General features: G+C 39.2%; 1 protein-coding gene across 3 annotated transcripts in view; it reads left to right on the plus strand.

Annotated features, from left to right (window-relative positions):
• Positions 1-21,850, plus strand: part of tmem259 (transmembrane protein 259) — a 55,914-nt gene extending 34,064 nt beyond the window's left edge. For 2 of the 3 annotated variants that reach the window (XM_043721020.1, XM_043721021.1), the window contains exons 7-11: positions 2,785-2,842; positions 6,836-6,919; positions 10,736-10,868; positions 12,020-12,119; positions 20,356-21,850. In XM_043721020.1, the coding sequence (XP_043576955.1) occupies positions 2,785-2,842; positions 6,836-6,919; positions 10,736-10,868; positions 12,020-12,119; positions 20,356-21,120 (1,140 nt within the window). In that variant the 3' untranslated portion in view covers positions 21,121-21,850. The remainder of the gene's footprint in view (positions 1-2,784; positions 2,843-6,835; positions 6,920-10,735; positions 10,869-12,019; positions 12,120-20,355) is intronic. The other variant, XM_043721022.1, reaches the window with a different exon arrangement.
• The last annotated feature ends 340 nt before the right edge of the window (positions 21,851-22,190 follow it).

Consider the following 22,190-nt stretch of genomic DNA (forward strand, 5'->3'; position numbering starts at 1 on the left):
ACGCTTTCAAGTTTCACAAATCTTTCCGATAGGAAGGAGACCAGAATTGCATGCAATATTCCAACAGTGGCCTAACCAATGTCCTGTACAGCCGTAATATGACCTCCCAACTTCTGAACTCAATACTCTGACCAATAAAGGAAAACATACCAAACGCTGCCTTCACTATCCTATCTACCAGTTAATCCACTTTCAAAGAGCGGTGAACCTGCACTCCAAGGACTGTTTCTTCAGCAGCACTCCCTAGGAACTAGGAGTTGCAGGTAGATAGAGTGAAGAAGACTTTTAGTATGCTTTCCTCTATTGCGGCATGGTGGCACAGTGGTTAGCACTGCTGCCTCACAGTGCCAGAGACCCGGGTTCGATTCCCGCCTCAGGCAACTGTCTGTGTGGAGTTTGCATGTTCTCCCCGTGTCTGCGTGGGTTTCTTCCGGGTGCTTTGGTTTCGTCTCACAGTCCAAAACTGTGCAGGTTAGGTGAATTGGCCATGCTAAATTGCCTGTAGTGTTAAGTGAAGGGGTAAATGTAGGGGAATGGGTCTGGGTGGGTTGCTCTTCGGAGGATCGGTGTGGACTTGTTGGGCTGTAAGTAATTTAATCTAATCATACAAATCCAATAAGGTGATTATCCTTTTCTTACTTCTCAGTTCCACCCAAATAACCTACCTGGATGTATTTCCAGGAATATCCTCCCTCAGTATAGCTGTAATGCTATCCCTTACCAAAAATGCCACCTCCCTCCTCTCTCGCCTCCTTTTCTGTCCTTTCTGTAGCATTTGTATCCTGGAACATTAAGCTGCCAGTCCTGTCCATCCCTGAGCCATGTTTCTGTAATTGATATGATATCCCAGTCCCATGTTCCTAACCCTGTCCTGAGTTTATCTGCCTTCCTTATAGGCCCCTTGCATTGAAATAAATGCAGTTTAATTTATCAGTCCTACGTTGTTCTCGGCTTTGTCCCTGCCTGCCCTGACTATTTGACTCACTTCTTCTTACTAGTTTAAATCCTCCTGAGCAGCTCTAGCAAATCTCCGTGCCAGTATATTAGTCCCCTTCCAATTTAGGTGCAATCCGTCCTCCTTGTACAGGTCACTTCTACTTCAAAAGAGTTTCCAGTGATCCAAAAATGTGAATCCTTCTCCCGTACATCCCAGCTGTTCAGCCACGCATTCATCTGTTCTATCCTCCTATTCTGCCCTCACTAGCTCATAGTACCTGGAGTAATCCAGATATTACTACTCTCTAGGACCTCCTTTTTAAATTCCTGCCTAACTCTCTGTAATCTGAGTAATCCAGATATTACTACTCTCTAGGACCTCCTTTTTAAATTCCTGCCTAACTCTCTAATCTCCCTTCAGAATCTCAACTCTTTCCCCTACCTATGTCGTTGGTTCCAATGTGTACAATGATCACCTGCTGGCCCCTTTCCCCTGAAAGCATTCTGCACCCTCTCTCAGACATCCTTGATCCTGGCACCAGGAAAGCAACACACCATTCTGATTTTTCACTGCTGGCCACAGAAATGTCTGTTTGTGCCTTGGATTAGAGAGTCCCCTAACCCAATCAATCTCTTGGAATTCGACATACCCCTCATTGCATTAGAGCCAGTCTCAATACCAGAAATTTGGCTGTTTGTGCTATGTTCCCCTGAGAATCCATCACCCCCTGCATTTTCCAAAACAGCATACTTGTTTGAAATGAGGATCGCCACAGAAAACTCCTGCACTACCTACCTCCTCTCTTACCTTTCCTAGATTTAACCCATCTGTATGACTATATTTGCGACTTTTCTCCCTTCCTATAACTGCCATCCATCACATCACCTTGATCTTGTAAATTCCTCATTGCCTCTAACTGTCTCTCCAACCAATCCATTCGACCTGAATGGGTTCGCAACCAATGGCATTTATTGCAGATATAATCCTCAGTAACACGTAAACTCTCCCTAAACTCCCACAGCTGACAAGAAGAGTATATCACTCATTTTTGCTTCTTTCAATTTACAGACCCAGAAAATAGCTCTGTCTTATTCCTCTACAAAACACTGCTTCAGGTTAAATTAATACATTCGGCTTATATTTTTGAAGTTTAATCAAAAGAAATATCGCAATACAACATATAATAAAGAACAAACCTACTCTACTCACTACTGCAGACTTACTGTAAGACCACACTTAAAATATTCACTTATCTGTTTCTGTGCTGTGGCCTCTCCCAAACAAGTTCCTCCAAGATTAGTTGTGAATTTCACTGTTTGTTAATTTTCGCAGACGCACTCTGATGCCCAGCAATACATGAATTCAAACAGCGAAAGCACTGCTGTATCAACTAGCAGTGTGGGTCACTCACCTCACTCACCTCACTCACCCTGAAGTTTATTCAGTCCAGTAGCTGTGTGACAATACTCTTTGCTTAACCATCTTTCCATGTGGAGTTGTTGTTCCAGTGAGAATTACAACATGGAAAAGTAAGACATTGATTCTTAGTATGTCCTGATCTAAAACCTATTTCGTGATTTCATCTCTTGCTAAGTTTTTAATTGTCTAATTTCCTGAATTGACAGCTGATCTCAATTACTGTGAATTAAATTGTATCCTTGGCATCTATCCTGTGTAATGGATGCAGGATATTGGATTTATTATTTGACATGCATATTGTGGTATACACTTACTAGTGCTTGCAATTTTCATCTTCAGTTGAATTTTAGAAATTATTTATAGGTCACAAGTCGCAATGAATCCTCTGTTTTAGGAGAAGCTTTGACTGGTTTCTTTCTCTTCCCCAGACACTATCAGTTTCAATGCTATTACGTTACTCTCATCATCAGATTTTTGTCTTTATTGGTAAGTTCACACCTTAAGATTTCTTCATTATTGAGAATTTCACATAATGTGAACAGGAACTGTAGCCTTTTTATTTAAATAATAATAGTTTGCTAAGTTTTTCTCCAAATGCTTACAAGGAAAAGACATAAATTCACCAAATAAACCCTGGTTTCCTTTCCTTGTTTACATGCATCAATTCCATGTTGTGCTATGAAATACTAATGCATGAGTGTTTAATGCCTGGTGAAATGGTTCACTTAAATTCAAGCAGGTGACCGTTTAAGATGAAATTACAGAAGCGCCATTAAAACAAAAAAGGAGAGAGAGTTATCCTTGCATCGTGCTGTCCAAAATCATCAGACTCATCAAAGGGCTTTACAACTAGCGAAGTACTTTTTGTATAATGTAGGAAGCATGCTCTTTCCAGGTAGCAAACTCTCGCAAACCACAGTGTAATAATGATCAGAGTTGTTTTGTGACGTTGATTTAGGAGTAAATATTGGCCAAGACATAGTCAATAAGGGAATCAAGGATTATGGGGAAAAGGCTGGAAAATTGAGTTAAGGATTGTCAGATTAGCCCATGCTCTCATTGAATGGTGAAGCAGACTTAATTGACTGAAAATCCTACTTCTGTTCCTCCATCTTGTTGTCTTATGGATAGCTCTCCTTCTCTCATTGAAAATAGCTCCATTTGATTTTTTTTAACAGCCACCCCAGCAGTAGATGGGGTCTTGGGTTTAATGGCTGAGTCTGAAATGTGGCATCACTGAAAATACAACACTCCCTGAGAACTGCACTTGAGTGTCAGCCTTTAGTTTTGCTCTTAAACCCTGAGTGGAATTTGAATCCGAATCTTGTGATTTTGGAAGTGAATGTAGAACATAGAGCATTACAGCACAGTACAGACCCTTCAGCCTTCAATGTTGTGCCGACCTGTGAAAATAATCTGATGCCCATCTAACCTACACTGTTCCATTATCATCCATATGTATATCTGATGCCCATTTATATACCCTTAACTTCGGCATGTCTACTACTGTTGCAGGTAGGCCCTTCCATTCCCCTACTACTCTCTAAGTGAAGAAACTATCCCTAATATCTGTCCTAAATCTATGTCCCCTCATGTTAGCCTTCCAACGAAAAAGGCTGTCACTGCCCACCCTATCTAACCTCTGATTATCTTATACGTCTCGATTTAAGTCACCTCACAACCTCCTTTTCTCCAATAAAAACAGCTTTTCTCAGCTTTTCCATGTAAGGTCTCCATTCCATACCAGGCAACATCCTAGTAAATCTCCTCTGAACCCTTTCCACAGCTTCCAATTCCTTCCTATAAGATGGTGACCAGAACTGCACGCAATAATCCAGGTGCAACCATACCAGTGTCTTGTACAGCTGAAGCATGACCATGTGGCTCCGAAACTCAATCCCTCTACCAATAAATGCCAACACACCATATGCCTTCTAAACAACCCTATCAATCTGGGCGGAGACTTTCAGAGATTTATACACCTGGATACAGATCTTTCTGTTCATCTACATTGCCAAAAGTTTTACCAGTGGCCCTCGTACTTTGCATTCCTGTTATTTCTTCCGAAGTGAGCTACCTCACACTTTCCCATCTAATCTTGTAGGCTGTATCTCCATATCCTCACTAGCATTGCCCTTTTCCAATGTGAATACTGACAAAAAGTATTAATTAAGCGCTTCCCCTATATCCTTAGATTCCACACACAACTTTCTATTCCTGATGGATATGCTGCGGTCTGAGCCAAGGCTGGAACATTTTAAATATTTCATTCATAAGATGTGGGCACACAGTAGGCCAGCAGTTATTGCCCATCTCTCGTTACGCTTGTGAAGGTGATGATGAGCTGCGTTCCTGAACCAATATCGTTCAGAGTAGGTGCTGTTAGGAAGTGGGTTTTAGAATTTTGACCCAGCCAACAGCGAAGGAATGATCATGTAACTCCCAAGTCAGATTTGTACAGGAATGTGCTGGTGGTAGTGTTAGTGTTCTCATGCATCTTTTTGCCTGTAAATTTAGATAGTGGAGGTTGCTGTTGATATGGAATGTATTGTTGAAGGCATCTTGATGAAATGTTGCAGTGCTGCTTACACATGGTACACCCTGCTGACTTTGTGTGTCATTGATGAAGGGAGATAGTTGTTGAAGGTGATAGGTGGAACAGATTGTTTTGTCCTGAATGGTGTTGAACTACTTGATGTTATTGGAACTGCACTCATCTAGAGAAGTGGAGAGTATTCCATGGCACCCTACCTTCTGCCTTGTAGATGAAAGCTAGGATAATTGAACGGCTAGTCCAATACAGTTTCTGGTTTGTGGAACCTCAAGGACATTGCCTTCCATATTCTGGGAAATAGTTGAATATGCCATTCACTTTCACCTCTAGCATCACACATTGATTCAAAGTGTGTCCCATGATTTTTGGCTTGGCATTTCAGCTTTTGTTCTTTTCAAAAAAATTCTAGAAAAAAAACGGAAAAGGAAATTGCATGCTAATCTTTAATGCAGTGTATATTTGCAACACTTGAGGTCCATTGCTGGTCTAATGTCACTGTGTCCCTCCAAAGGTTGGGAGGAGCACTTTCAGTTTGGGAAGTTCCTTTGGTCTTGTTCCAATTCTCTGCAACCTAGTAAATTGTTATACAGTTGACCTTGTATGCTGCTTGCTTCTAATCGTGACTGGCAACTCTGGGACCATTAGGTCACATCAGAAGTTTACTTGAATGATTATCATTGTCCTTCAATACAGTAAACCCAAAGCAAAATCTAGAAATAGGATGATGTTCAAGACAGGGCCTTGTAACCTAGAGTTCTTTTACTTTCATGGTATGTGGGCATCGCTGACTGGAATAGCATTTATTTCCCATGGCTAAGTTGTGGTGAACTGCCTTCTTGAACTTCAGTCGTCTGTTTGGTGTGGGTCGACCCACAATACTGCTGAGGGGAGAGTGCTACGATTTTGACCAGCAACATCTTTCCAAGTCAGAATGATTGGCTTGGGGGGACCTTGCACTGGTGGTGTTCCTATGTACCTGTTGCCCTTGTCCTACCAGATTGTATGTTTATGGATTTAGCCTCTGTTCAAATGCATCTATGTAAATTATGACTTTTTTGGTAAGAATGTTTCCTCTGAAATCCCCATTTAATTTCTCAGTGACTATTTTATATTAATACACTTCACTTGTGGAGAAGACCAAAACTTGAAACATTCTCTTTATGTCCACTCTAGCGAAGCCTTTCATATTCTAAAGCCCTCTGTTAGGCCATCCTTTATTAATAGCTATTATCTTGCACTTCTAGTATAATCGTTGTAAATGTTTTGCACCATCAAGAGCCCCTCCTAATACATTTTATAGTTTGGTGACTTCAATTGCATACAGAATTCTAAGTGGGGTCTAATCAAAATTAAATAAAAATTTAACTCTAGCTTTCTACTTCTCTATTTTTCCAGAAATAAAGCCAATCAGGTCAAGATTTTATTAATCTGCATCATTACTTTCTGCTTTCTGTTAAGTAATGCTATAATAACATTAGGAACCAGCCCAATTCTAAATAAGCACATCAGGGAGAAAAGAGTAGACGATTATGCTGATAGGATTCAACACGAGAGGTTCTACTGGAGCTATACAGCCAAATGGCCTTTCCTGTGCTTTTTTTACTGTAAGTCTGTGCAATAGTCGATAACCCATCTTATTACTAGTGATTATTCTGGCTGTACCACCTGTTCCAATACATTCCATGCTTTATTTGCCTTTAGGGTTCAGTAGTTCTAATCAAGTAAGAATAGGTCAAATAATATTGCAAAATGTTCTTCCCCACTTAAATTTTGAAACTATAGCAATAATATAATGGGTGTAATGTTGTGTCCATCCTAATTATAAAAAAAATGGCTTGTGCATTTGAAAAGGGGCTGCATAGTCTAATATAAGATCCAAAACATGGGCATGATACATTATCAATTAATGAACTTTTTTCTTTCAGTTGATTTGTTGCAGATGTTGGAGATGAATATGACGATTGCATTTCCTGCAGCTCCTTTACTTACTGTGATCCTAGCACTTGTTGGTAAGAATGTTTTGTGTTGAGTAGCATTTTTTTGAACTTGCTGTCTTTTTCTGAAATTAATATGGAAAATTAAACATTTAATAGGAGGAAATACTTGAGCATTCTGTATAAATTTCCATTGGTGACAGTTTATTCATCATCCCCTGAAATGAAGGCCAGTTAATTATTTTAATATGAGCCCTTATGATGAATCCCTCAGATATTTACCATCTTACTTTCAGATTAGATTAGATTACATTACAGTGTGGAAACAGGCCCTTCGGCCCAACAAGTCCACACTGACCCGCCGAAGCGCAACCCACCCATACCCCTACATTTACCCCTTACCTAACACTACGGGCAAATTAGCATGGCCAATTCACTTGACCTGCACATCTTTGGACTGTGGGAGGAAACCGGAGCACCCGGAGGAAACCCACGCAGACACGGGGAGAACGTGCAAACTCTACACAGTCAGTCGCCTGAGGCGGGAATTGAACCCGGGTCTCAGGCGCTGTGAGACAGCAATGCTAACCACAATGTTGACTAACCCTCCTAAGCACATGAAATATTATCTCTAAGTTTGAAATTACTACCAGACCTGAGTAAAATAACATGCTGTGATGCTGACTTGTACTGTGCATTGCACTGTGGCCATTACAGGACAATTGTACATCTGCAGTTCTGAAACTAGTATATATCTTAATAGCTACAATAAAAAAATGGAAAGTTCAAGAAGTTTGAAATAAAAACAGCGATTGATGGAAATATACAGCAAGTGTCTAAAACAAAGACAGGTTAACATTTTGTTTGAGACCCAAATCATGATGGGGGTGACACCTACTTAGAGGATAAATGTCCTAGTGGATAGCATAACTGGAATTTATATATCAGCCTATCAGTAATCCTTATAACTTGAGATACCAATGGAACTGAAGATATAATTAATTATTGCATTGGATAATTAATTTTCTTGTTAGTTGTTCGATATATGAACATACAAATTAGGAGCACGCGTGGGCAATTTGATACCTCAGGTCTATCCTATAACCTTTCACCCGCTTTGTTTTTAACCCAGATCCTATCTACCTCACCCTTAAAAAGTTAAAAGATTCTGCTACCACTACCCTTTGAGGAAGAAAGCTCTGTCAACTCATGACCCTCTAAAAGAAAAAAAATTCTCCTCATCGCTGTCTTAAATGGCCAACCACTTATTTTTAAACGGTAGCTGCTAGTTCTAGATATTCCCTTGAGAGGAAACATCCTCTTCATATTCATCCTATTAGGTAGCCCTAGGATCTTGCATGTTTCAATCAAGTTATCTCCTGCTCCTTTAAAATTCAGCGCTTACGAGCCAACCTGTCAAACCTTTCCATATTTTGTAATCTAGTCATTCCGGTCATGCAAAGTAAGCATGCAGTAGCAGCAGATAGTGAAGAAGGCAAATGGTATGTTGGCTTTGATAATGAGAGGATTAGAGTACAGGAACAGGGATGCCTTGCTGCAAATGTGTAGGGCCTTGGTGAGACCACACCTGGAGTATTGCGCGTAGTTTTGGTCTCCTTATCAGAGGAAGAATATTGTGTCTATGGAAGGGAGTGCGAAAAGGTTTACCATATTGCTTCCTGGGATGGCAAGAATGATGTATGAAGGGACGTTAGTTTGTCTGTTCACTGGAGTTTAGAAGAGTGAGGGAAATCTATAAAATTCTAACAGGACTAGACCGTCCAAGTGCAGGACATAAGTTTCCGATGACTGGGGAGTCCAACCAGCAGTTGCAATCTAAGGGTATTGGATTTTTTTCAAAGAGATTAAGACTGCCTTACTCAACAACTGTCATCATCCTATGCTAGCATTTATTTAATAAAAAAGAGAAAGTACTTATTCCATTAGTCATGCACCACATTCAAATCCACTCAAGTATCATTCCAGAAAGCATCAAATCAGAGCTTTTGGATATCTGTAACGAAGTAGTAAACATACTTGTGTGCAATAAATCCAAAAACCATTCAACCAAGAATTGTCTGCATTCAGTCCAATCTGCCATTAAGCTCATGTTCAGGAGCTGGTGGAATTGTTGTGAGCCTATAGTTTCCCTGTCATTTTCCTATCTTCACATAGTAGCTATTGCATGTAGTGCATGCATGAAAGTAATCAATTGGCATTGGAGTGAAGATCTTCCGGCATGGATCTCAACATTGCTTACCTGATCAATTCCGCAAAGAAGTGTTACGGATTAATAGATACTTTGTCTTCAGAGGTTGAATGACTCTTAACTGGTCTCAACGCATCGACTAAAAGTTCAGTTGTAGTGCAAATAGAAGACTGCATTTATTTCTGCATCTACAATGTGTTTTTATTCTTCATCCGGCCAACTTGATGCAAATGGCAAGTTTGTGCTTCAAAAGATGAGCATCTAATAGAAGCTGCAAACCCACCTTGAGATTCTAATACGATTATCCCATCAATGTTGACATCAGTGCAAGATTGCTTCCCATCAAGTTTAGATGGCACCCTTTTAGCCTTCCTTAAAATGGATTTATGGGGGACACTTTGGCTGAGCAGTAATGTAAGTGAGCAGGATTTTCCCTTGGTAACAGAGCACACTGTTAGCATTCACAAGAATGGCTTTTTTTTTTCCCCCCAGTTATGCTGGGCTGATAGGAGCAAGGAAATGTATTGCAATGTTTACAATAATTAGAAAAGAAAGAATAATTGCATACAACAAAAAATATATTGCATCCTTGGGATGATTCAAACGTTTAACATCTAATGAATGAACTTGAATGTAATAATTGTGTAAGCTTGTATGATTTAATCCCAAACAGCATATATTTAAAAGACAATTATTTTTAATATAAGGTCATTGTGTGGCTTTATCCTGAATTATTCATTTTAGATTTACTAGTTTAATCCTTCCCAAATTTCCAGATATCTACAAAATATGCCTAAATAATTCCAAAAGATTGCAACTATAAAAGAATATGCTCCTTTTGTTGCAAAGTAACTAGGTTTGCTTTGGAAATTATTTCTACAATTCATCATTGGCAGTGGAATTTGGGATTGCTTCTTCTTTTCTATTCTTCCTTTGTTTATTTTGATCACTTATTATCTCCATCCTTGTTCCTTCCTCATTTTGTTTGCTGATCATTTCGTTATGTTAGTTTACTGTTGCCAGTTTTGTTTAATTTTGCTACTTCTGTTGAAGACTTTATGCTAAGAAAATTTTGCAGAATTGGTTATTGATGTCTTGAACCACACCCCAGTGTTTTTAGTTACCAGTCATTTGCTTAATAATTGTATTAAAAGGTAAGCTGTTTTATTGTCACCTAAAAATGTTGTGTCTTTTTGAAATGTTCTAAAATGGGAGATTTCACAACACCATGCCATTTGTGGAAATGTACAGAATTTGACAAAATAACTAATTTGTGAAAAGCAAGCTAAATTAAATTCACATTGTTTTTGGGAAATGGATGCACAGCAGGGGTGAGTTTTCTGTGCTTGTCACACCGCAGCCAGACAACTGTTCTGCTGGTCAAGGGGAAAATAAGGCATACATACAATAATAACAGTTTGGACCTGAGATTTCTTTTGAGTTGCACTGGAAAGTATAAAAGAGATTTATTTTTCATTCAATGCACTCTTGTCCATAACTTACTGACTGACTTGTGTTTGCTTTTAAATCTCTGATTGCGATGTTTGCCAGTATTGTTTTGGAATTGTAATATTTACAAAGGATGGTTCTTTTAATTTTAATATAGAATGTCAGTCATTTTAAATGAGCAGCCTTGTCTGAGATGCATTTTCCCTGATATTTGTTAAAATTTCTTCCTCCAGGGATGGAAGCCATAATGTCTGAATTCTTCAATGACACAACGACGGCATTTTATATTATTCTAATAGTTTGGCTTGCAGACCAGTACGATGCAATTTGTTGCCATACTAACACCAGCAAACGGCACTGGCTTAGGTGGGTGTTTAATCAATATCCATGCCTGAACTTACTATGACTTCAAACATTTTTAATATTAGTTTTTATCTGTTATTATTTGTTTGGTTAGACTCACTCTATTAAAGGAGGAGAGAGAGAAAGGGTGGAAACGGTGCAAAGTTTTCTATCAATGATAGCATGCTTGAGGGCATGGCCCTCCTATTTAAGGTTGCTTGTTTTTACAACAGACCCACAGGCAAAAGTTCAGCACATTTTACATGGTAGTTTTTGAACTTGTATATGGACCTTCCACTAAACAATATTGTAATGGTATAGATAAATGTTGTTAGCTATTAAAAGAAAAATGCAAAATCTGATGGATGGCTTGACAGGCTTTTGGAGTCTAGAATGTTAGCAAGAAAATCAATACACCAAAACCACTAGGTTGCCATTTGTTTCAGCATTCCTAAATAAACTGTACTGAAAGCAGAGAAAAGCATCAGCAATGTGAAGAAAAATGTGCAGTAAGGTCCATTTTGAATTGTTCTTCAAAACAAACACAAAATGTATCAATTAAGTCTGTACAATTCAGTCATTCCATTTGCCTTTACAATTGCTGTTTATGCCATCCTGATTGAAGTTTTAGGAACTTATAAATTCTCTCCCAGTTCTGGTTCACTTTTTCTCCTGATTGTCCTTATTGGAGTATGAATGCAAGAAAGCTGGTCTCTAAACCTTGCCTGAATACCTATTATTGGTGTATATGTTTGACTGCCAGTTAGAGTACTTCACTCTGGTGGACATGCACAAAGTCTCTGTGCAGTGATGTGAAACAGGGACTATGGCTGACTATTTCTTCCATAATCAAACGGCACCAAGACCAATTGTTAGACCCTCCACTATCAGCTCTGCCAAATCCCACCATTGGTGTGATCAGAACAAACCCTGACAACTCTGAAGTGATACATTTCGTTTGGGGTCCCAGGTCCTAGTTATCTGTTGTTTAGATGATCATAAGCTGGACCAATGTACAAAATAATGTTTTAGGGCTGGAAAAACTGAGGTTTTTTTCATCTGCAGTCTCTGGATTTTGTGTGTATATTGTTGAAGTATGTATCTTAACAAATTTATTTGATGAGTTAATGTATGTCCTTCAACCAAAATTTTATGAATAAACATTTTTTTTGCAGATTCTTTTACTTGTATCACTTTGCCTTTTATGCCTACCATTATCGCTTCAATGGGCAGTACAGTAGTTTGGCTTTGGTGACGTCATGGCTCTTTATTCAGGTATGTTCTTGGAGTTCTTCATTTTTATTCCAAATTTCTCCCTATCACTCTTGAATGTATTGATACTTGCATTGTACTGAGACGTAAAATCTCCGAAGAAAAAATGATTTCTCCGTGGCTAACTAAAGAAGTTGAGGATAGTATCAGATTTAAGTAAGAAGATTAAAATGTTGCTTGATGACTGGGAGATTTTTAGAAAACAGTGAAGGATAGGAAATTGACGTGAGAAAATAAAAATTATAGTAAACTAGCAAGAAACCTAAAAATGGGAGGGAGAAAGATCTTCTACAACTATATAAAAAGATACTAGCAAGTAAATATTGATCCCTTAAAGACTGATACATGAGAAATTACAATGGGGTGTAAGGAGATGACAGCCATTAAACAAATATTTTGGAGATTATTTTCTCAGTGGTAAGCACATAAATCATCCCAGAAAAAGATAGGGAACAATGATCTAATGTGTGAGGAAATTAATATTCATAAATTAAAAGGTACTCATGAATTTAGTGGTTCTAAAATTGAGCAAATCCCTAGACTTGAGGCCTACATCCCAGGCTTCTTTTCACATTCCAATGTTCCCTGATTCTGGCATGGCCTTAGTGTTTTGAAAGGTAACCTTCTTATATTTGCTAAGAGAAGGCAGGTACTAGAAACCAGTTAAACTGACATCAATCATCAGGTTACTAAATAATTGATCACTTGAAAAATTATAGGAGTAGGCAGTGTTTTTTTCATGGTTTTTATGAAAGAGAAATCATATTCGAAAAATCGTATGTTTTAATTAACAGTATAGGCAAAGAGGAAGCAATGGATGTGGTTTTATTTGGATTTTTAAAAAGCATTTCTTATGCTCCAGGTAAAGTTAATGCACAAGAGCTGATGGAGTTGGGATAATATACTAATAAGGACACAAGATGATTAAAGAACAGAAAACAGATGAAAAATGTCTTTGATCTTGGAGTTTTGATTCTCTAGGTACAATTTGGACCAGCTGTTAGAGCCGTTCCATTCACCTGTATGATGGTGGCAATGCATTGGAAGAGGATTGTGTGGGTTAACTATGTTAAAAGCTGCAGACAGTTGGAGAAGAATGAGGAGGAATAATTTCCCTTTTTCTTGGTCACTTAAGATGCCACTTGTGACTTTGGGCACTGGTACATGTTCACAGACTTTCAAGGAGAATGTTTTTGGGTTATTTGGAGATGGGCTAAGATTTTACAAGGACGTTCACATCAATAGTTGTATTTTTGAGGCTTCTTAATAGCAAAGTTAAAAGAAATGGAAGAACTGTTTAAAAATATTAAGATGGGACTAGGAGAAGTTGAGTAGCAGCATAGTTGGAATAGAATAAAGAGAGCAGAAGCACATCTTGTGTACAAGCTGAGCTCAAAGTGCAGAACGAGACATAGGAATGAGATTAGAGAAAGGTGTAGGTTTAGGGTTATCTTAGCAGATATCCTCAAAGGATGTTTTGCCTGGTGGGCTAGTTGAAAACCTGAACACAGCTGATCAGGCGGTCTTGATCTCAGTCCATAATTTCTTTGCATTTATTTTTGGAGATGAGGGTAAAGGAAGTTGAAGAACACATTTCAGTGAAGTTATCTTTGTATTTGAGAATTATCTATTAATGAGCAATTCTAGCAGAGCAGAGCAGGACTTGATAATGATTTCATGCTTGGCAAGGCATGTTTGTCTTCCAGTGAGTAGTTTGGGAGATTCTTTTGTGCTAAGATTTTTGAGATTAGCTGGAATAGATTGAAGATTGAATAGCTGTCAGTTTTCTCCTGACTTGAGTTTAGAACATTTGTCACTTTTTTTCTCAGATACCAGCATTTGTGTGACACTGTCTACTTTCTGTCCCCATCCTTGCTTTTGAAAAAAGACGACTGAGTAAATATTGAATGCTTAAAGAAATTAAAACTGCAAGTATGAAAAAGTTCAGACAATATCTGAAAAGAGAAAGGACATGAGAATTTGGAGCAGAAGTAGGCAGACTATTTGGCCTTTTGAGTTTGCTCCACCATTCAATAAGTTCATGGCTGATTTGTTCAGAATTCCACATTCGTGTTTATCCTCAGTAACCTTTTATTCCCTTACCTAATGTGAATCTACCTGCTTCTACCTTCATGATATTAAATTGCACTGCCTCCATCACTTTATGAAGCAGAGTTCCAAATCACACAACCCTCAAGAGAAAAGGGTTTCTTTCACCTCTGCCCCAAAAGGGGGCAGCTGATTTCAAAACGTTGGTCCCTAGTTCTGAGTTCACCCACAAAAGTAAACAATCATCCCACATCTGCTTTGTCAAGACCATTCAGGATCTTATCATGTTCAACCAAATCACCCCTCTTGAATTCTAGTGGAAACAAGCCCAGCCTGTCCATTCTTTCCTTATAAGACAACTCATTCCAGGAACAATCTAATAAACTTCCTTTGAACTGCCTCCAATGCATTTGCATCCTTCTTTAACTGAGACGACCAAACGGGAAATATTCAAGATGTGGTCTCACCAATTCTGTGTGTAACTAAAGCAACATAATGTCCTTATTTTTATGTTCTATTCCTTTCATAATAAAGAAAATAGGAATATACAGCACTTCCAGCCTGCTGCTCCATTCAATATGATCATGGTTGATCATCCAATTCAGTATCATGTTCCCCCTGCCCTTTGGGCCCTTTAGCCCTATCTGTCTCCACCTTGAAATTTTTCAATATTTTGGCCTCAAATACTTTTTTTGACAAAGGATTCTACTCTCTGGATGAAGACATTTTACTTCTTCAGGCCTAAGCAGTCTGCCCCATATACTTAGACCAAGCTGTGACCCCTGGTTCTGGCCTCACCAGTCATCGTAAAACATCCTTTCTGTATTTATCTTGTCTGGTCGCGTTAAGATAGTATAATAGGACCTCAATGAGGTCCCTCCTCATTGTTCTAAACTCCAGTGAAAATTGTCCAAATTGATACTTGGCGTCAGTCGTGCCATCCCAGAGCAATACCTCCAAAGCCAGCACATCCATTCTTCACTATTGAGAGCAAAACTATACACAGTACTCTAGGTGTGGCCTCATCAAGGCCTGTACGAGTACAACAATTTATGCCTGCTCTTGTACTATTATCCTCTCACTGTGAAAACCAGCATATGTTTCCTGCTTCACTACTTGCTGTATCTGCATGCTTACCTCCAGAAATTGATGCACAAGGACACCCAGGTTTTGATACACCACCTCCTTTCACAATCTTGCCATTCAATCAATAATCCACCTTCCTGTTTTTGCTATCAAAGTGGAACTTTGCATTTATACTTCCATCAGCTGTGCATTTGCCCACTCACTCGACTTGTCCATATCACACTGAAGCATCTCTGTAACCTTCTCCCAGTTCAGCCTCCCAACCATGTTTGTGTCATATGCAAAATACACTTTATTACATATTACATTTAGTTCACTCACTGAAATTATTAATGTTGTGCAAAGCTGGGACCCAAGCACTGATCTGTGCAGTACCTCACTAGTCACTGGCTGCCACTCAGCAACCCGTTTGTTCCTGCTCTTTGTTTCTTGTCTGTCAGCCATTTCTTTGTCCATGTCCATTCACTACCCCCAATCTCACATGCTTTAATTTTACATGATAATGTATATAGAACCTTGTCGAAAGCCTAATAAAAATCAAAGTAAACCACATACACTGGTGCCCTCTTACCAACTCTACTAGTTAACATCCTCGCAAAATTCAATCAATTTATCAAGCATGGTTTCCCTTTCATAAATTCATGGAGTGGCACGGTGGCTCAGTGGTTAGCACTGTTGTCTCACAGCGCCAGAGACCCGGGTTTGATTCCAACCTCGGGCAACTGTCTGTGTGGAGTTTGCACATTCTCCCCGTGTTTGCGTGGCTTTCCTCCAGGTGCTCCAGTTTCCTCCCATAATCCACAGATGTACAGGTTAGGTGAATTGGCCATGCTAAATTGCCCATAGTGTTCAGGGATGTGTAAGTTAGATGCATTAGCCAGGTAGATGTAGAGTAATTGGGTTTGGGTGGCTTACTCTTTGGAAGGTCAGTGTGGACTTGATGAGCCAAAGCATCTGTGTTCACACCGTATGGATTCTAAGCTGACTGTTGAATCCTGTCACTGTTTTCCAAGTGGCCTGATATTAAATCTATCATCATGGACTGCAGCGTTTTCTCTACTACTGATGTCAGGCTAATTGATGTGTAATTTTCAGTTTTCTCTCTACCTACTTTTTTTAAATAGTGGAGTCACTTTAGCCACCCTCCTATCCATAGTTTGAAAGATGGCCATCAATGCATCCATTATGTCTAGGGCTACTCCTTGAGAACTCTGGGATTTAGATTATCAGGCCCTGGAAAGGAGTTGGCTTTTGATTCCCAACAATTTTCCCAGTGCCATTTCCCTATTAACATTAATTTCCTTTAGTCCCTCTATCTCTCTAGACCACGTGTTCCTCAACATTTTTGGGATGTTGTTTGTGTCCTCCTTTGTGTCAAGTTAAACTATGAATTTATTTTGTCTACCATCTGTTTTCCAATAAACTTTGCTGTTTCTGATTGTAACAGATCTACAATTGTCTTCGCATATCTTTTTCTCTTCACATAACTGTAGAAGGTTCTGCTGCCAGTTTGCATGTTTCCCCACAGACATGCTCTCGTACATTATCTTTCCCCTCTTACTCAATCCCTTTGTCCTCCTTTGCTGAAATCTAAACTGCTGCCAGTCATCAGGCCTGCTGCTGTCTTTGGCCAATTTGTCTGCCCCTTTTATTTTATCTAATACTATTCCTAATTTCCCTTGTTAGCTGTGGTTGGGCTATCTTTTTTATTTTGCTTTTGTGTCACATAGGAATGAACAGTTGTTCCATGCACTGTTTAAATGTTTGCCATTTTCTGTCCTCTGTCCTTACCTTTCTGTAACCCTCCCCAATTTAGCTTAGCTAGCTTTTACCTCAAACCATGATAGTTTCCTGTATTTAGATTCAGGATTCAAGTCTCAGAATCAAATATGTTACACTCCATCTTAATGGAGAAATCTATCACATTACAGTCACTCTTGTCAATTATTATTTTCTTATTGCCGTACCCTGTTCAGGTTGGCCTGTCCTCTAGCTGGTTCCTCATTGTATTGATCCAAATAACCAGCTCACACACTCCAAGAATTCCTCCTCCATTGTGTTGTTAGTGATTTGATTTAACCAGTCTAAATGCAAATTGAATTCTATTCATCCTATTTGCATTCCCGATTACGTCTTGGGCTTGATGGCTAACCTTTTGTGACTTGAGTACTTGTCCATCTGGATCCCACTGCACTTTGGAATTCCACTCAGTCTCCATTTAAGTGATCCCTTGCATTTTATTCTACCTGCCAAAATGAACAGCTTCACATTTTACCACATTATATTCCATCTGCCAGAATTTTGCTAACCAATTTAACCTATCTACATCAGTTTGCGTCCCTATTATATATTCTTCACAGCTTACTTTCCTGCCTACCTTTTATATCATCTTCAAATTTAAACCACTGTGTCCTCAATCCCTTCATCTGTGTAATTTATAAAATTTTTAGAAGTTGAGAACTCAGCATAGACCTCTACCAGACCCCACTTGTTGCATCCTTCAATCTTTTAAAAGACCCATTATTGCATACGCTGTTTTCGGCAAACGAGCCAATTTCATATCCATGTTAGTATTTTATGCTTTACATCTTGAGCTTACACTGTGCACAATAACGTTTTATATGGAACCTTGTCAAAAGACTTCTAGAAATCCAAATAAAGTGCATTAAGAATATTAAGATATTGATGTTTATTCACAGTACATTATTCCTTCAAAGAATTGCAATAAATTGAATGAACAGAATTTCTATTTTATGAAACCGGTCTGATTCCTCCTCATTACTTTGACATTTTCAGCATGTCCAGTTGTAACCTCCTTACTGATCAATTCTGGCACTTTCTCTCTAACAGATATCCATATTATCTGGCCTGTAGTCTCCTGTTTTCTGTCTCCATTCTTTGTGGAATAAAGGGACTTACATTGCTATTTCTAGACGAGTGTTACCTTTCTGAAATTTAATGAATTTTGGAAAATTCACGCTGACATACCTTCTACCCGATTAGCAACCTCTTAAGTTCCTATGTTGAGGTCCATTGGGACCCAGTGAATTTTTAAACTTCAAGTCCATCAACTTGCACAATACCACTTCCCTAGTGGTTATAATCTTCTTTCAACGTCATGACTTATGGTGTTACTGGGATTTTTTTTGTCCTCTCAAGTGACAATAGAAACAAAATACTTATTCTTTACATCCACAGTTTGTTTATTATCCATTATTAACTCCCTATTCTCATCCTTTAAAAGATGAACGTTCATTGTACTAATTTGATTTTTTAGATGTCTGTAGGAACTCATACTACCTGTTCTTAAAGCTGCAGCTAACTTTCTGACGTGCTGTAGTTTACTTATTCTAATTAACCTTTTAATCATTATCTGCCACTCCTTGTACTCTGGCCAGTCATTTGACCATATATTCACCTTTGCGTAATTATATGATTTTTCCTCAAGTTTGATGCTCTCTTTAACTTCTTTAGTTAAACACTGATGTGGGTGCCCCTTGGAATTGTTCATTGCTGTAGGAATGTCCTTGTCCTGAATATTCTGAAATAGTCCTTTTAAATGTCTACTGCTTCTCTACTGATCTATCTCTTATCTTAATATTCTAGTATATTTCACCTGAATTAGTTTTCATGTTGTTGTAAAAAATTCTCAAGGTCAGGTTCGTAGGAGAGTAGTCTGACACAGAACAAACGACCAAGAGGCGAGTCTGCTAGAATATGAGCATTTTATTCCCCGCAGCGTCGCCACAACCAGGTCTCATACTTACAACGGGTCTGGCTTATACTCACTCTACATGTTACCGGAACTGGGAGCCGTCAGTTCTCGTAGAGCGGTTGCCAACAACCCACGCTCGGCGGTTAGACGTAACCCCGGAGCAGACTCACCGAACTGGAGACTTTTCCAGCTGATATACTCTTTTCCAGATATAAACATTCATGTGAACAGCAGAGCAAGGCTAAAAAACACATTCCATTCTGGTTACATACAGATAAGAAGATTCACACGGGGAGGTGTGTAATAAGATTCACACTGGACTAAGCAACACCTCCATTCCGGTTAGATTCACACATGTATTGGGACACAATTTTAACCCTTTCACCACACATGTCCACATCATTGCCCTTTATAAAGTTTAAATGCTAGTCTTAGATTCATTCTTCTCCCTTTCAAAGTGGATGTAAAATTCAATCATATTGTTGTGGTTCCATTCGCCGAGCTGGGAGTTTGTGTTGCAGATGTTTCGTCCCCTGTCTAGGTGACATCCTCAGTGCTTGGGAACCTCCTGTGAAGCGCTTCTGTGATGTTTCCTCTGGCATTTATAGTGATTTGTACCTGCCGCTTCCGGTTGTCAGTTCCGGCTGTCCACTGCAGTGGCCGGTATATTGGGTCCAGGTCGATGTGCTTATTGATTGAATCTGTGGATGCCGGAGGTAACATCACAGAAGCGCTTCACAGGAGGCTCCCAAGCACTGAGGATGTCACCTAGACAGGAGACGAAACATCTGCAACACAAACTCCCAGCTTGGCAAACAGAACCACAACAACGAGCACCCGAGCTACAAATCTTCTCCCAAACTTTGAATTCAATCATATTATAATCACTGCTGCCTAGAGTTGTTTTTACTCCGAGTTCATTCATTAATCCTGTTGCATTACACAATACCAAGTCTAATATTGCCTAGTCTGTGGTCGCTTCCAGAATGCGCTGCTCTAAGAAACTGTCTCTGAATGTGAACTGTGTCAGGACTGGATAAGTGAGCTCTCTTACTCGTGCCACATGACAAGGGAGATCAACAGGGCGAAGTCAAGAGTCAACTATGCTGAGTCCTATAACAAGTAGGTAGCTAATGGCCTTTGAAAAGAACATCCAAATGTCAGGTGCAGTTACATGCAGAAGCCTAAATAGCTGATAAATTACAATTTTATGTTAAGCAAAGGACAATCACTTGTTAAGGGCAGGATATTAATTGCTGACTACTGTAGTTCACTTGCATTGTGTTGTATTTGTTCCCAGGTTCTGTTGTGTGTATACAAAGAGAGACCTGGTGTAAAATTTGAGTTGTTTACAACATCTCATTAATTTGATATATTTTCTCCTCGCAGCATTCAATGATCTACTTCTTCCATCACTATGAGCTGCCTGCCATCCTTCAGCAAATTCGCATTCAGGAAATGTTGCTGCAGAATCAACAGGCTGGCCAGGCTAACCAGACAACACTCCAGGACAACCTCAACAATAACACTGCACTAGATAGCACACAGCCAAGCCCCACTGACCCAGGCAACCATCTTACAGCAGGTACTGATGCACCCCAACTTACTGGTACTCCCAGCTTGGCTGACAGCATTCAGCCTATCCGTATGCAGAATCCAGGCTCTGAGGTTACACCGTTAAGTGGTGATCTGAATTGGGTGGCAGAAACTGCTGCTATCATATCAGAAGGTATTGCAGCTCCAGAACGGAATACACCCACCGAGAGCTCCAGCAACATGATTCAGCCATTAAGCAATGACAGCTCAAATACTGAGGATCTATTAAATGATTCTAATGCCCTTGACCATATACAACCTGGTGCAAGTTCTGAAGAAAACAAAAAAGTAGTATCTTCACAAAGTGTTGATCTTCAAACAGAAATAGACCATAACATGTTAAATTATTGTACAACTGAGAATGAAGAGGTGGCTCTTAGTAAAACTGACTATGAGGACATGTCTCCCACACAAGATAGTGAGACCTATGGGCTTTTGCCGGTGCATGGTAATGACACTAGCTTTGAGCAATCACAGATGGACCACGGAAGCCAGTCTAGTGTTTCAAACAGTTCTGTAACAGAGACAAATGGTCACAGCATTTCAAGAACCTCGTGACTCTTATTTTCTGTTCTGTATGGAAATTTGTTATTGGAAGATCTTTTTGCAAAGTTCACAGCAAGTGTATGGTAGAGTGTGTATGGGGGAATTACTATTACATCGTGTTTTCATCTGTAAAACCAAAATATTCCAGCGCTTTCAGTTGGTTCCGGGAAATGGAGTGTTGAGGGCAGAAACAGTATGCTGTTCAGTGAGCATTAATGGTAAGAGCTCAGTTGGAACAATTAACTCCTGCATTCAGTCACGGAATCCATATTCTTTAGCACAGCTTTGTGTTACTGTGATATTTGAGCTAAAGTACTGAGGAACACTAACAGTCTATAAAATGAGGAAGACTGCCCCTTGAAAAAGAGAGCAGCTGATTCAACAGCTGGATAGTAAAAAGGCAAGTGTCTGAATGGCAGTAGAAGATGGCTTGTTCCTTTGAACTCGCAGTATACATGTAAGTTGATTCCACGGTGCAATAAGTTGATGTGTATTGACTGTATTCTGCAAGGTCTCGTTACCTGAAAGACTCTTAGAAGTCTTATTTCTTGAACTGGTGCCTAAATATAGAAGAGATTTGAAAGGTAGTAGTGTCAGAAATTCCCTGTAACTTCTAATAAACTTTGAATCTAACTAATTTGGATCTGATTCTGATAGACTTTTCTGTTGATGGTATTGTATTTAAATGTAATGTGAGAGCTTCTGTCTTTGTATATATTAAAATAAATGAGATCTAAACATGCTTGTGAATTACTTTAAAATGTATGAGCCATCTGTCATGAATCACATCCCTAAAGAAAAAATATTCTGTGGCTTTAGCAAAAAACTGTAATTTTTTTTCCAGGTATTGAAATTGGACTTTTGGATTCAGCAAGATTAAAGGGCACTGTGTCTCTGCTTGGGATCAATACGTATTCCAACCTTGCTCGAAACTTGAGAATACCCCAATTGCACTAACATGAAATGTCATTCTGCAGCTCTTCTGTTAACTCAACCCATTGAGACATTGAATTGCTTAGCTGTGCCAACCCGAAAATGTTATGTCTTCAGTCTACATTTGAGTCAGCTGATCTGAGCTGGGG

The sequence above is a fragment of the Chiloscyllium plagiosum genome, chromosome 31 (genome assembly GCF_004010195.1).
Source record: "Chiloscyllium plagiosum isolate BGI_BamShark_2017 chromosome 31, ASM401019v2, whole genome shotgun sequence".
NCBI classification, from domain to species: Eukaryota; Metazoa; Chordata; class Chondrichthyes; order Orectolobiformes; family Hemiscylliidae; genus Chiloscyllium; species Chiloscyllium plagiosum.